At 45.6% G+C, this 13076-nt stretch overlaps 1 protein-coding gene across 1 annotated transcript in view; it reads right to left on the bottom strand.

Moving 5' to 3' along the window:
* Window positions 1-13076, bottom strand: part of LOC126281588 (uncharacterized) — a 166534-nt gene that overhangs the window by 21939 nt on the left and 131519 nt on the right. Inside the window, exon 5 of the mRNA XM_049980671.1 lies at window positions 1500-1712. Within this exon, the coding sequence (XP_049836628.1) occupies window positions 1500-1712 (213 nt within the window). The remainder of the gene's footprint in view (window positions 1-1499; window positions 1713-13076) is intronic.

The raw sequence follows: 13076 nt of genomic DNA on the forward strand, positions 1-13076 counted from the left end.
GCTGAGAAAAAGAAAGATATTCTGTCCCTTATGAGGATAAGAAATACCACATGTTTTACAGAAACATCATCAGTGAGGAAACTGAATTAAACACAAAATTGGAATTAATTTCAAAACACTTAACCTTTCCTTTTTCTGCAACTGTTATTTTCAAAGCTTTTCTTTTCAGTACTAATTATATTTCTATTTATGATCCAATAACACTATTATTAATGGCGAATAAATAATACATAACATTTAATATGTTTTTTTTCATTTTCTTAAAAAAAAAACACTTGGTTCTTATTCCGTTTCCCACAACCGTTCCTCAGTTATTTAACAATCTACTTTTAAATGTGCTTGTCTGCCACTCACTGATTCCTCTTGATGTTGAGTATCAATCTGTTCTATTTCATGTTGTTGTATTTTTGTATGAAAGTGTCTTTATGGCATACTAAACTGAGAGAAAATGCATGTAGATGCAATAATGATTACACACATAGCTCATAAATGCTCCTGTGGAATAGGCACCAGATTCTGAAATCTTTCTAGTAGCACCATCATAACCAAGGAAATTGCTGCTTTTTAAGGTTTCATTATTCTTCCAACATATTTAGTCAGTTTATTTATTTATATATGTCTGAAACAAATAAAGAGTACATCTTAAAATACAATTGCAGTTACAATAAATTTGAACTGGTGACATTCACTGTTCTGTAAGCTGAATGGCCTTGTCATTACTGTAGGTACTATCATCCACAGTCCCCTCCTCCAACTCAGCCTGCGGCATAATGAGACGTGTTCAGATTCTGGACTTTAACGCAATCATGTGCCTCATTTCTCACACTGAATAACCTCACTTCATGTTAACTCTGTGTCAAGATACTCTGTTTCTCAATGGGTAGAATCTTCCCATGTTTCAAGTAGGAGATTATAAACAACGTTAATGAATTTATGCATGCCTGAAGATTGGAACAAGCAATCAGATATATCCCAGCAACAATGGAAGAAACATAAAATTTGTGCATCCACTACTATCACAATGAAACTCTTCAGTATTGTACATTTGAGACAAATTCATGTTGACAGCATACACATTTGCAAAATTAACATTAAATATCTTGATTTTATTGTTTATCATTAGTTCATAGACTTTCCATCACTGATAGGAAATAGTAATTGAATTTAGTGATCAATGATTTCAATATTTGTTTGTTTCTAATATAGTTGTTTTCTGTGAGCTGAATTTAATTTCTGTCAGTTTTTTTATTTATTTTTTATTTCTTGGCTGACTGCATTCCAATTGTCTATCATATTTGCTTTATTCTTAAAGTAAACTTTATTTCCTATTTGGTACATAGTGCATGCTTTTTGGATTTTTAATAACAGGCTAGAGGAAATTCTACAGAACAGAATGAAGAAATGAATGTATGACTGCCAAAGTTATGGTAAGCAAATGACAAGGTATTTCACTGTAGGACACTATCTCATAATATTTCAGTTTGGTGGTGGCAGCCTACCTGCTGGGCGAGCAGCTTGAACTGGTTGTCTGGCCCGGCAGCCTGCTCAGCGAGAAACTGGAGGGGCACGGCACGCAGGAAGTCGGCGAGCACGTGATGGTTGGCCATCTCAAAGGTGAGTGCCTGCAGCAGCCGCAGGCCCAACTCACGGGCCTCGGGGCTCCACGATTCGCTCACCTGCAGTGATGGCAGCAGCTCCTGCCGGCACTCCTTCTGTGAGGGTCACAAAAATTGTGAAGTGTTGATCTCTGTGTTCTTTATGTCAATCCAAGTACTCGATCTATACTAAATTGATTGCTTCAAATGGAAGACCCTTTTTAGATGATTTCCTAAATCTTCACATTGGTTCTAATGTAACATAACAGGCACTTTCAGCTACAACATAAAATTTCTTGAAACTATCCATCTCTTTTTCTAACTTTTCTTTTTTACTTACATTTAATTTATCAGCTTTCATTGTGTAAGTTGAGTTTTGCATTTGGTTTCCTGTTAATAAAGTATCCCCAACATTAACATTCACTGGAAGCTAGGTCCATCTCTTACTCTTTGAAGGGACATAACAGGTTTTCTGAGGCATATAGTAACTCCCATTAACTAATCCCACCAAACCTGATACAAGAGTACTGCTCAACTTCTTGCTCAACACTTTCTTAGAAAGAATTTTGAAGCAGCTGAGATATGGCATGCTGATTTACCATGTCAAAATACTGTGATACTGGTAACTTATTTCAACTAACAGGTGATGTTTTTATTATTATTACTCAATCAAAACATCAACAACTTTTGAAATACTTCACCTTGGCTAAATACAATTCCAGACTTACAACTGAAAATGCAAAAGCAGTCATCTGATATGCATATCAACCACATTCTGATGAATTTTGTATTTGCCAGTTTTGTAGCAATTTTCATTCTCATTTCTCCCTCTTGTTAGTTCAATCCATTCAACATACTATAAACATGATTTTCATACGACCAGAACTGACAGTCTGTGTCAGTCTCCCAGTTCTGTTTTGAGCTGAGGGAGATGTTTGGGTTAGTTACACCAAACAACCCCCATTTAGCAGTAGTTCATTTATTCAACCAAACACAAGCAAGCCTCACAAAGAACTGGCTATGGCGGAAGAGGCCAACGATAAACTTAACTTAGTTCAAAGATGGATGCATCAATGTTGGTGTCAATTTCATCGGTGCCACATAGCCGCCCCCCCCCCCCCCCCTCCCTGCAGCACAGAGTACTCTTGAGAGGCCGGGGTGGGGGGGGGGAGGGGGTGACTATGACATCAGCAGGAGTGGTCCGTGGGAGCTGGACCACGGTCAGCTCGACAGTGTTGTTGGAGAGCTGTGTGGGTAGATCTCGTGAAGGAAGGTTCGACCACCGAACCTGGATGTCATTGAAGCGAGCCGGGCATTGCACTGGGCGTGCTGGTCATGCGACGACAGGGAGGCCGGCGGGTTGCGGGTGGAACGGAGAGACGACAATGATGTCTCAGGTGGGCGTGGGGAACACACGAAGCATGTCGAGGTCGACATTGGGCAGGAGGGAAACACATTTCACAAGGTGGCAGGGAATGGCAGAGGTTATGCCATGAACACTGGATGAAGACAAACACATGACGAACAGTGTATAATCGTGCAGTATTATTGAGATATTTTGGATTATGTCCGGGGGGGGGGGGGGGGGGGCAGGCACAAACACCTCGACAGAGGGCACGTTCAAGATGGTGGGGCGTGAGAAACCTTGAACCTTGATAGGGCGAGGCAGGCGATGGTGGAGAGGTTGAAGGGACCAGCAAAGGGCCCAGCAGCAAGGGCTTGGTTGCAGGTAAGCTCGATGTGAGGAGCATGTGGTCACTCGATGGAGTGCGTGATTCTGGAATAGAGTGTGAGGTCAGAGGAGAGCTCGACGATTTGAGCTGGAAGTCACTCGATGAAGTGTGTAATTCCAATGTGGAGGGAGTGGTCGGAGCATCATGAGGCACAGCAGTGAGTGGTGTAGTCGTGGCCTGAAGGAGGGTAGAAGAAGGCTCGACATAAGCAGGCTTAAGTCTGTTGAGAGAGACTGTAACAACTGAATATTTCATCTGGATGTCATAGGTGTTAGCTGAGTGCCGGAGAACTTGGTATGGGCCATTATATCGAGGTGGAGGGGAGCACGGACAGTGTCATCTCGGAGCATGACGTACTCGCAATTGTCCAGAGATTTTGGGACGTGAACCTTAGGACAGGAATGGCTGGTGGGCAGAGGGATATGGAGCTTGATGAAGTGGCATCTGACGCGGTCCACGAAGGAAGGTAAGTCAGACTGAGGGAGAGAAGTGGAAGGGCTCACAAGTTCGGCAGGGAGAACAATGTTCAGGCTGTATACGAACTCGGCTATTGTGCCTTTGAGGTCTTCCTTATAGATCGTAATAATACCGACTAGCACAAGGGGAAGGGCCTCTGTCCATAGAGAGTCATGGCATTGGAGAGTCGCCTTGAAAGTGCGGTGCCAGCACTCGACTAGCCCGTTGCTTTGTGGGTGATATGCTGTGGTATGGATGTGCCAAATGCCACAAATGTTACAAATCTTGTTGAACAGGGCTGACTCAAATTGTCTGCCCTGGTTGGTCATGATGATAGCTGGACATCCGAAGCGCGATAACTATTGCTCGATGAAAGGTCGAGCAACAGTTTCTGCCATAATATTGGGAAGGGGGACAGATTCGACCCAGAGAGTTGTTTGGTCGATAGACGAGAGAACATAACGAAAGCTGTTAGAGGGGGGGGGGGGGGGGGAAGGGCTGACAGTGTAAATATGAATATGCTGGAAACGCCCAGGAGGGATCTAGAAAGCGCCGAGGGGGGGGGGGGGGGGATTAGTGTGCTTGTGCACTTTGCAGCATTGGCATGCGATGCGGGAGCGTGCCCATTGCTGGCAGTCCTTGTTGACATTTCTCCACACAAAGCGCTCTGCTACGAGGTGGGCAGACCCATGAACACCGGGGTGGGCTAAATTATGCAATGCATTGAAGACAGCTCAACGAAGCGTGGTTGGGTCGAGGGGGCATAATGTGCTGGTACTGTCGTCGCACCAGATCTCACCAGAAATGCCAGGTAAGGTGGTGCAGACAAAGTGTAGTGATGAGGTAGAGTCTGAAATCAGGTTTTGTGTTTCCTCATGGGCAGGTTGGAGGTTAGGCAGTTCAGAGAGGTCTAACAGTGAATGGACGGCGTCGACTCGTGAAAGGAGATCAGCAACTATATTGTCAGCACCCTTTATGTGTCTGACGTCGGTGGTGAACTGAGATATGAAGTCCATGTAGCTAAAGTGGCGAGGAAGCTGGTCAACTTGCGGGTTTGTAATGGCCGCAGCCAAGGGTTTGTGGTCCGTTAAAAAATAGAAAGGACATCCCTCAACGTCAGTCTTAAAATGCTTGATCGCTTCGTAGACCGTGAGCAACTCCCTGTCAAATGTGGAATATTTCCATTGTGCATTGGTGAGCTTGCTCGAGAAGAACTGCAGAGGCGAAGTTTGGCCATCGACTGTCTGGCTAAGGACAGCGCCGATGGCAGTATCGCTTGTGTCTGTGGTGATGGAAAGCTGCGAATTGGGATGAGGATGCGCGATGGTGCAGGCCTTGGCAAGAAGATTTTTGAGGGCAGTGAAAGAGTCAGTCACAGCAGGGGTCCATGGAATGGGCCGAGATCCAGAGGTGTTGGTGCCTGTCAAGGTGTTTGTCAGTGGAGCCTGAAGCTCCACAGCTCGAGGTAGATGTCGGCGATAATAATTAACCGTCCCCAGAAAGTGCCAGAGCTCTTTGAATGACGAAGGTCTGGGTAGGTTCAGTATTGTTTGTACTTTCTCAGGGGGCAGTGAAATGCCGTCGGCAGAGACCGAAAAAGCAAGAAAAGTGACAGCAGGTTGATGTAGCTCCAATTTGTCCTGGTTGGTCTTGATGCCTGGTGCCACGAGAGTGTTCATAACAGTTTGCACATGTCGAATGTTGTCCTCGACGGAGGAGCTGAACACAACAATGTCATCAAGATATGCAAAGCAGAAATTTATTTCTAATAGCATTTCATTGATGAAGTGTTGCCAGGTCTGGGTTGCATTTTTCAGACCGAAGGGCATGAATCGAAACTGAAATAACCCAATCAGGTGGTGATTGCTGTCTTCTCAATGTGTTCAGGTGCCATTTGCAATCAGTGACAGAGAACGTGGTTGCACCTGCGAGGGAACTGGTAAAGTCGGCAATGTTGGGTATGGGTAGGTGTCCACAATTGTTCATGCGTTTAGTCGACGGTAGTCTCCGCACTTGCGCCAGGACCCATCTTTCGTGGGTGTCATATGAATGGGCGTAGTCTAGCTACTAGCAGAGGGTTCAATGACACCGGAGCTTATAAGTTCAAAAATCTGCTTTTTAAGGTCAGAGAGGCGCTCGGGACAAAGTCGGCGTGTTTTACTGGAGATTGGGGGACTGGCGTGAGGCGAAGCTTGGGAAACGTTCCGTTGGTGACAACGGAATGTTGCCGGCGGCACAGGAGGCGGTTTGTTTACAATGTGTGGCAGGTGGGGCAAGCGAGGCATGGTCGTGGCGTTCAGAGCCACTCGGCGGATCCGACGGGAGACGAGGCAGTGAAGTGTCCCAGGAGTCAACGTGACAAGATGGCCGCTGGCCCGAAGCAGTGGCACTGTAGTCGGGTGAGCTCAGTAGAGCTCGTGAAACGTTAGTGAGTACATTGTCCGAGGGCGCGGCCTGTGGCAGGATGGTCGCGGGTGAAACACTTGGCTCGAGTGCACTTTTTGTGTTGTCAGTGGCGGCGGTCGTATGGCGGTGCGCAGGAGCCGAAGTTGCATAGTTTGAGGTGCTGTCCACGAGGGGCGGGGTAAGAGCCATCAGTTCGGAACACGTTACGCTTGTCAAGCATGTGCACTTGTGTCCGGCTGAGTGTCAGACTCTGCCATGTTAGGAGGGTGTGGCCCTGCGAAGTTGTCAGTACATGTTATGGCAGTCTTGATAGCACAGTTGTGAGGGGTAGTGGGAGGTACACACAGAGACTCGATTGCTGGGACTGGAAGCAGATTCGGCGCACTTACTGACATTGCTTTGTCCTTGCTGTAGTGTCTGTAACTCCTTTGATGCTTCAGAGGGCTGGAGCTGAGTTTCGTGGAGCCGGAGAGAGAGAGAGCTCGAAATTTTCCTTGCGTAGGGGAGCAACGTTTTCAAGCTCGACAAGACACTTTTGTGTTGTTTCTTGTAACGTCGTCGACAGAGACGAGCATGTACGAGGGTCGGTCAAAAAGTAATGCCTCCCATTTTTTTTCTACTTAAAAACATTAAGTTAAGTGAAAAATTTGAATTTGGCGCCATTCCTCAAACCACCTTCTGCAATCCACTGCAGTAGTAACTTTCTGTGTCAACAGGTGGCAGCACAGCAGAAGTTTGTAAGATGGCCGACATCGATGTTCGTTTGAGACAGCGTTGTGTGATTGAATTCTTGAATGCAGAAGGTGAAACGCCCATACGCATTCATGAAAGACTGAAGAAGGTGTATGGTGTTGTGACAGTGGATGTCAGCACTGTTAGACGATGGGTTCGTCGTTGTAAGGAAGCTGAAGGGCAAACACCGTTGACTGACGAAAAGCGGAGCGGCAGGCCGGTGAGTGCAGTGACTCCACACAACATTCAGCAAGTTGATGACATCATTCGTGGTGACCGTCGGGTGACTGCAGATGAAGTGTGTCGCATTATTAACAATTGGGGTACTCAAAAGTTTGTGAATGGTGGGTTCCAAGAATGTTAACCGATCAGAATAAAGAGGCAAGGAAAACAATAGCCTCCCAACACTTGCAGCGCTTCCGTTTGGAGGGAGATGAGTTTCTGAAAAAAATTGTGACCGGGGACGAAACATGGGTGCATTTTTTTGAACCCGAATCAAAGAGGCAGTCAATGGAGTGGCGTCACACAAGCTCGCCGAGGAAGAAAAAATTCAAAACTGTGCGATCGGCAGGGAAAGTTATGGCAACAGTTTTCTGGGATACAGAGGGTGTGATTCTGGTTGATTTTTTGGAGCAGGGATGCACAATAAATTCTGTTCAATACGTCACAACCCTCAAAAAACTTAAAGCACGTCTTCAGCGAGTTCGCCCAACAAAATCAATGGCAGATGTTCTTCTTTTGCATGACAATGCAAGACCACACACCAGTCGTCACACCTCTGACGAGATTGTCAAAATTGGATGGGAAGTTTTGCCTCATCGCCCATACAGCCCTGACCTGGCACCATCAGACTTCCATCTGTTCGGGCCACTAAAAGAAGCTCATCGTGGGATTCATTTTGAAGATGAGGAGGCCGTCAAAACATCCGTGCGTCAATGGCTTAGGAAGCAGAGCTGTGATTTTTACCGTGCTGGGATACATGCCCTTGTTCAAAGATGGACCAAAACTGTAGAGATGGGCGGAGATTACATTGAAAAATGACAAAATGATCCTCAATGTTGTGGTTTTCAACCTATGTAATTGCATTTAAATTTCCTGACAATTAAACGTAGAAAAAAAATAGGAGGCATTACTTTTTGACTGACTCTCGTACTTATCAGATGAGACCGGACCGATGTGTCACCGGAGGGTTTGCTCGACGGAGCACAGGGGAAGTTAATTTTGGACAGATGATGAAACATGGTGTTTCGCACTAGGTCTGGGAAAGTTTGTGGTGTTGCAAGAAGTCAATGCCTAGTGTAGGTTCGTCAATTTCGCACACTAAAAAAGTGCACTCGAGTTTGCAGTTTGCGGAGAGTGAGATGATGTGGGAAGTTGAACCCGAGCATTTTAGTTTACTTCAATTCACGGTGTAGTGAAGTATGATGACGGCGGATGTTCGACGACACTAAGGATGCAGGCAGCAGCGAAACATCGGCACCTGTGTCCACTAGGAGAAGGTATCCCGATGAAATGTCTTTAATGGAAAGTCGTCCGCAGTTATCCGGTCGTTCCCGGACAGAATGGAGCACTGGGGGTGCCTGTCATGTTGTGCGGAGGAGGTGGCACCCGAACCTACCTGTGATTGGCGTTTGGAAGTAGCAGGGTGGTCTGCAGTTCCGTGCCGCCTCACCAAACCGTGTCTGGAAGTAACAGTACGGATAGTGCGGTTGCATTTCCTGCAGAAAGTTCATTGCCAATGGCAGTGGCCAAGGTTCAGTGGCCACAGCAGGTTCGGTTGCAGGAGGGGGCGTGACTGCGGGAAGAGCCGGTGACATCCCAGTTGCTTGTTTACTGCTTCCCGGGGTGAGCGGAACAGTCGGCACAGTACGGCCACGGCCGTGTCTGGCCGTAGGGCAATGAGGCTGAACTTGAGACTTGTCAGGTAGGCAGTGGCTGGCGAAATGGAGCAGTGATTCATCGTGTAACTTGTCAGCGTCATTCTTTGCTCGATGGGTTCAGGAGGCCGTTGAGCCACAGCAAAGCGAGGAGATAGCTTATCTTACCAGATGGTGAGGAGAACTGTGTCAGAGTGTAGATCGGCGCTGACCAGGGCACGTAGCCGTCTCCAGAGCCAGGAAGGTTTGTCGTTGCCTAGTTACTCAACGTGGAGCACTTGCCATATTACTGTCTCAGTTGAGCATGCGAGCCAACGTAGAACTGTCTCTTTGGCTAGAGTGTACCAGGTAGATGAGTTCCGGGCGTCGACCAGGCCAGCAACTAAGTCCTCCTGGTCGTGCAGGTGGGTGATGAGGCACAGAAACCTGGCTGACTAGTCGAGTTTGTAATGGCCGAACACTTCATACACAATTTTGAAACGGGTTGTTGCTCCGTCGGCATTAAACAGCGGCAGCATCATTAAGCATTGTAGAATGTTCGGAAGAACAGGTTGAGTTGAGTTTGTCGGGGCACTGCCTGAATCGAACTGTTGGTGCCGTAGTATTCCAGAAGAGTGTGCCTCCAAGGGATGTGGCAACAACAGCTGTTCGGGTGGCAGCGTGAAGGTGACAGATTGTGGTTGAATGCGATCCGTCGCAACGAGGAAGGCCGACGCGGATGAAACACCATAATGTGTCGATTTCGGTTATGGAAGCTCAACACATTGTGGGTGTGTTTGGACTCGTGCGTCGCAGAAGACCGACGCAGGTGAGGCACCGAGATGTGCCGAGAATGGGAGCGGCAGCTCGACTGGAGCCGGCGCCGGCGCCGGGGCGACAGGTGAGAAAAAGTTTAAAGTTTGAAAATGCCTGTTAGTCTGCAGAAAGCTCGACATATGATCAGAGCCAGGGGCACCTGTGTTGCAGGGAGGCTGTGGAGGTGCGGGCTGTCCAGAAGCACAGTGTGGGAAATCATGTCGAACGTGGGACAGAATGTGTGAATGTTCTCTGTTCATAGACATTCCATTCAAAACGGTGTGCAGATAAGGTGAATGTCATGACACAAAACACTGAGGCATAGCAGTGGGACAGAGGTGGAGGTCAGGCTCAGATAACAAGTTGTTGTCCCCATTGCAGGCCGAGGTATCGAAGTAGAAAAGCATGTGCTGATGCTGAACCAAGGCAGGCGCGGGTGTGGTCGGATGCTGAGGAGGTTGACCTGTGAACGAAGCAGTTCTGGCCACATGGCAGGTATCTGCGTGGTACTGTATCGATTGCGACGTGGAAAATCATTGCCCTGGCGGTAGTAGGTTGTCCAACGAAGCATTTTCAGAAATCGACATTGGTCCTGCACTGCACGGAGATCCGTAAGATGTAACTGCACAGTCAATGAGGGAGGGCACATGTGGTGGGAACAAAGGCGTTTGATAGCCGGAGTCATGCACACTCCTCACGTCACTTATTGTTGCAGGCTCGAAAACGTCTGGCGAAATCGGCGTAATTGTCGAGTGAGAGACATCGTGTTGCAGTCCTGGCGGATGTACATTGCCCGCAACACGATGCATGTCGATCACAAAATCTGGCGTTAGGCGCTGGGCCGAAGTCGTTGTTCGAATGCTGTGTCAATGTAATACATGCGAAAATAATCGACGCAGAGGTCGCGGACACAGTAAAATGGCGAAAACGGAAGATGTTACAACTCAGGGTCACCAATGAGGGAGATGTTCTGGTTAGTTACATCAAACAACCTCCGTTTAGCAGTAGTTCATTTATTCTCCCAAACACAAGCAAGGCTCACAAAGAACTGGGTATGGCGGAAGAGGACAAAGATAATCTTAGCTTAGTTCAAAGATGGATGCATCGATGTTGGTGTCAAATTCATCGGCGCCACAGAGCCATTGAATCATGTTTAGAATGGAGCTTCAGTGTCATTTAAAATCGTATAAATAATAATGAGATTCAAAACACATTGTGTAATTTTGACATCATATGTCATCATTATGAAATTAGCTACCACAACTGATGGCAGCAGTTTTTTAGTTGGTTTTGGCAGTTACTAGAAGAGCAACAGAGCAAAGGGCAGATATCTGACCGCTTCAGTGAACACAGAATTTCTTTGTCTTTGAGTATTCGAGTGGGGTGGCTATACTGAGCAAAGGGCAGACATCTGACTGTTTCAGTGAACACAGAATTTCTTTGTCTTTGAGTATTCGAGTGGGGTGGCTATACTGAAATGAAGAAGATGCGTGTTTTTCTCCATAAACAAACATTACATAATGTTATCCAACTATTCACTATGTGGGAACTGTAACTTGGTACACAGACTCCCCAGTTCCAATTGGCAGCAGCAGGCAGCAGTCAGGAAACTGTGTGTTGTAGTGATTTGCAGAGGTTTGTTGCCAATTGTGTAGCATACTAGTAGCTGATGCTGTCTGTTTCATTGTCCATTTTGTCATCTGTTTTGTTGCTCAGCTACACTCTCATTCTTCCTTCTTTTGTGATGCTCTTTTCATCATCATCTTCTTCTTCTTCTTTTTTAATGAGTAACAATGCAGCTGCTGACCCATCACAGGTGTTACCTTCTACTCCAGTTCAGAAAAGGAAGCCAATTATCAAAGTTCAAGGAAGCTCAAAACACGTTTGTGTTACGTGCATTGCATACCTGCAGATCCCACCTCTCCCCACAGCAAATCCTATCCACTCTCCCTCCATTCCTCACTAGTGAGATGCCAAGTTGTAACTTGTGACCAGTGCAATCACCTCAGACATCACACAAAACTGTGGATCTCCAGCCCTGGATGGAACTGCTGCAATAAGATAAGTATCCCCATGGATTTGTGAATCTGAGAAACTACTCATGGGGGCTCAAATTTTATGCCATGCTAAAAATAAGTAAATCTTGGTGCAAGCACAAGTTGCCATAAACTACAGGAACTGAAAAACATGACATTTCAACTTCCAAAAAGCATTCTTTATTAACAATCAGATCTGAACTTCAGATCAGTAAAATATCTTAAAATAGTTTATAACAACCCACATTGGAATATTAAAACTGGACATCAAATAACATAAAATACATCTTATGTCACAACAAGCAATATTAAAATACATTACATAGTCAATAACAAACTGTATCAACACTTTTAATCTTTTTCTATATATTACAGTCAGGTTGTAACTTTCCTTGTGGAGGAACTCTACATAAAGTTGGACAGAGAGTGTCTCTATTAAAAGCTAGAACCTGACTGCAAACACAGGCAAAGATTCCATTTTGTTATATTTTATGACTGACTGTGTAGGATGTATTTTTCTACTGACAGCAATGACAAAGGACAGATTTGATACCACAGTTCTAATATTGCCAAGTATGGTGTTATAATGATATTTTAAGATATTTGATGGCAGTTTGAAATTCAAAACAGGTTGTAAATAAAGAATTATTTATAAGCACCTTTTGGTGGCTGAAACATGACATTTTTCAAATTCTTACAAGCTGTAGGGCACCAGATCCATACAAAAACTGAGGAAAGATCACAAAATGTCAATAACTTGGTAAAACCAAACTGATGGATAAGATGATCTGGTCTAATAGCTAAAAGTGCAGAATGCTGACTTGCAAGACAGACAGGAGTGCCATATCTGCATAGAATCTTCAATCCCAATTAAAGACTGTAGGTCTGATGCAATGAGCAGTGAAGTTATAGTTATTAAGCCGTTTTCCATGCTTCTATATGCACCTCCACCAAAAAAAGAGCATGGTGTAGAAAGTGTCTAATACAAATACACACACACACACACACACACACACACACACACACACACACACACACACACACACACACACAAACACACAAAAGGGGCACCTGATTGTCCTCTGTTGTGGTGACAAAAATGCAATCCAGCCACAAGAATTAAAATAAAAAATAAACTACCAAATCATGTTTAGCAACAACAATTCCTGGCGCAAGTGAAATGAACACTGAAGTAAAAGAACAACAAAAACTGTTGTGAAAGTTAATGGATGCACTGATACATTCCACATCCCTGAAGTCCTCTGCCATAATAAAATCATGAGAGGAGCAGGCACAAAGAAGGTTCACGATCACTCAGACAGGTGGTGATGTGGAGATAGGATGGAACAAATGGAGGGTTTCAGTTGGTTGGTAATGACTTAGTTCACACGGTGAATAACTGACCACTAACAAAATCAAGAACACAGCTTAGGTTGTTGTGAAGTG

This window comes from Schistocerca gregaria, chromosome 7 (genome assembly GCF_023897955.1).
Source record: "Schistocerca gregaria isolate iqSchGreg1 chromosome 7, iqSchGreg1.2, whole genome shotgun sequence".
NCBI classification, from domain to species: Eukaryota; Metazoa; Arthropoda; class Insecta; order Orthoptera; family Acrididae; genus Schistocerca; species Schistocerca gregaria.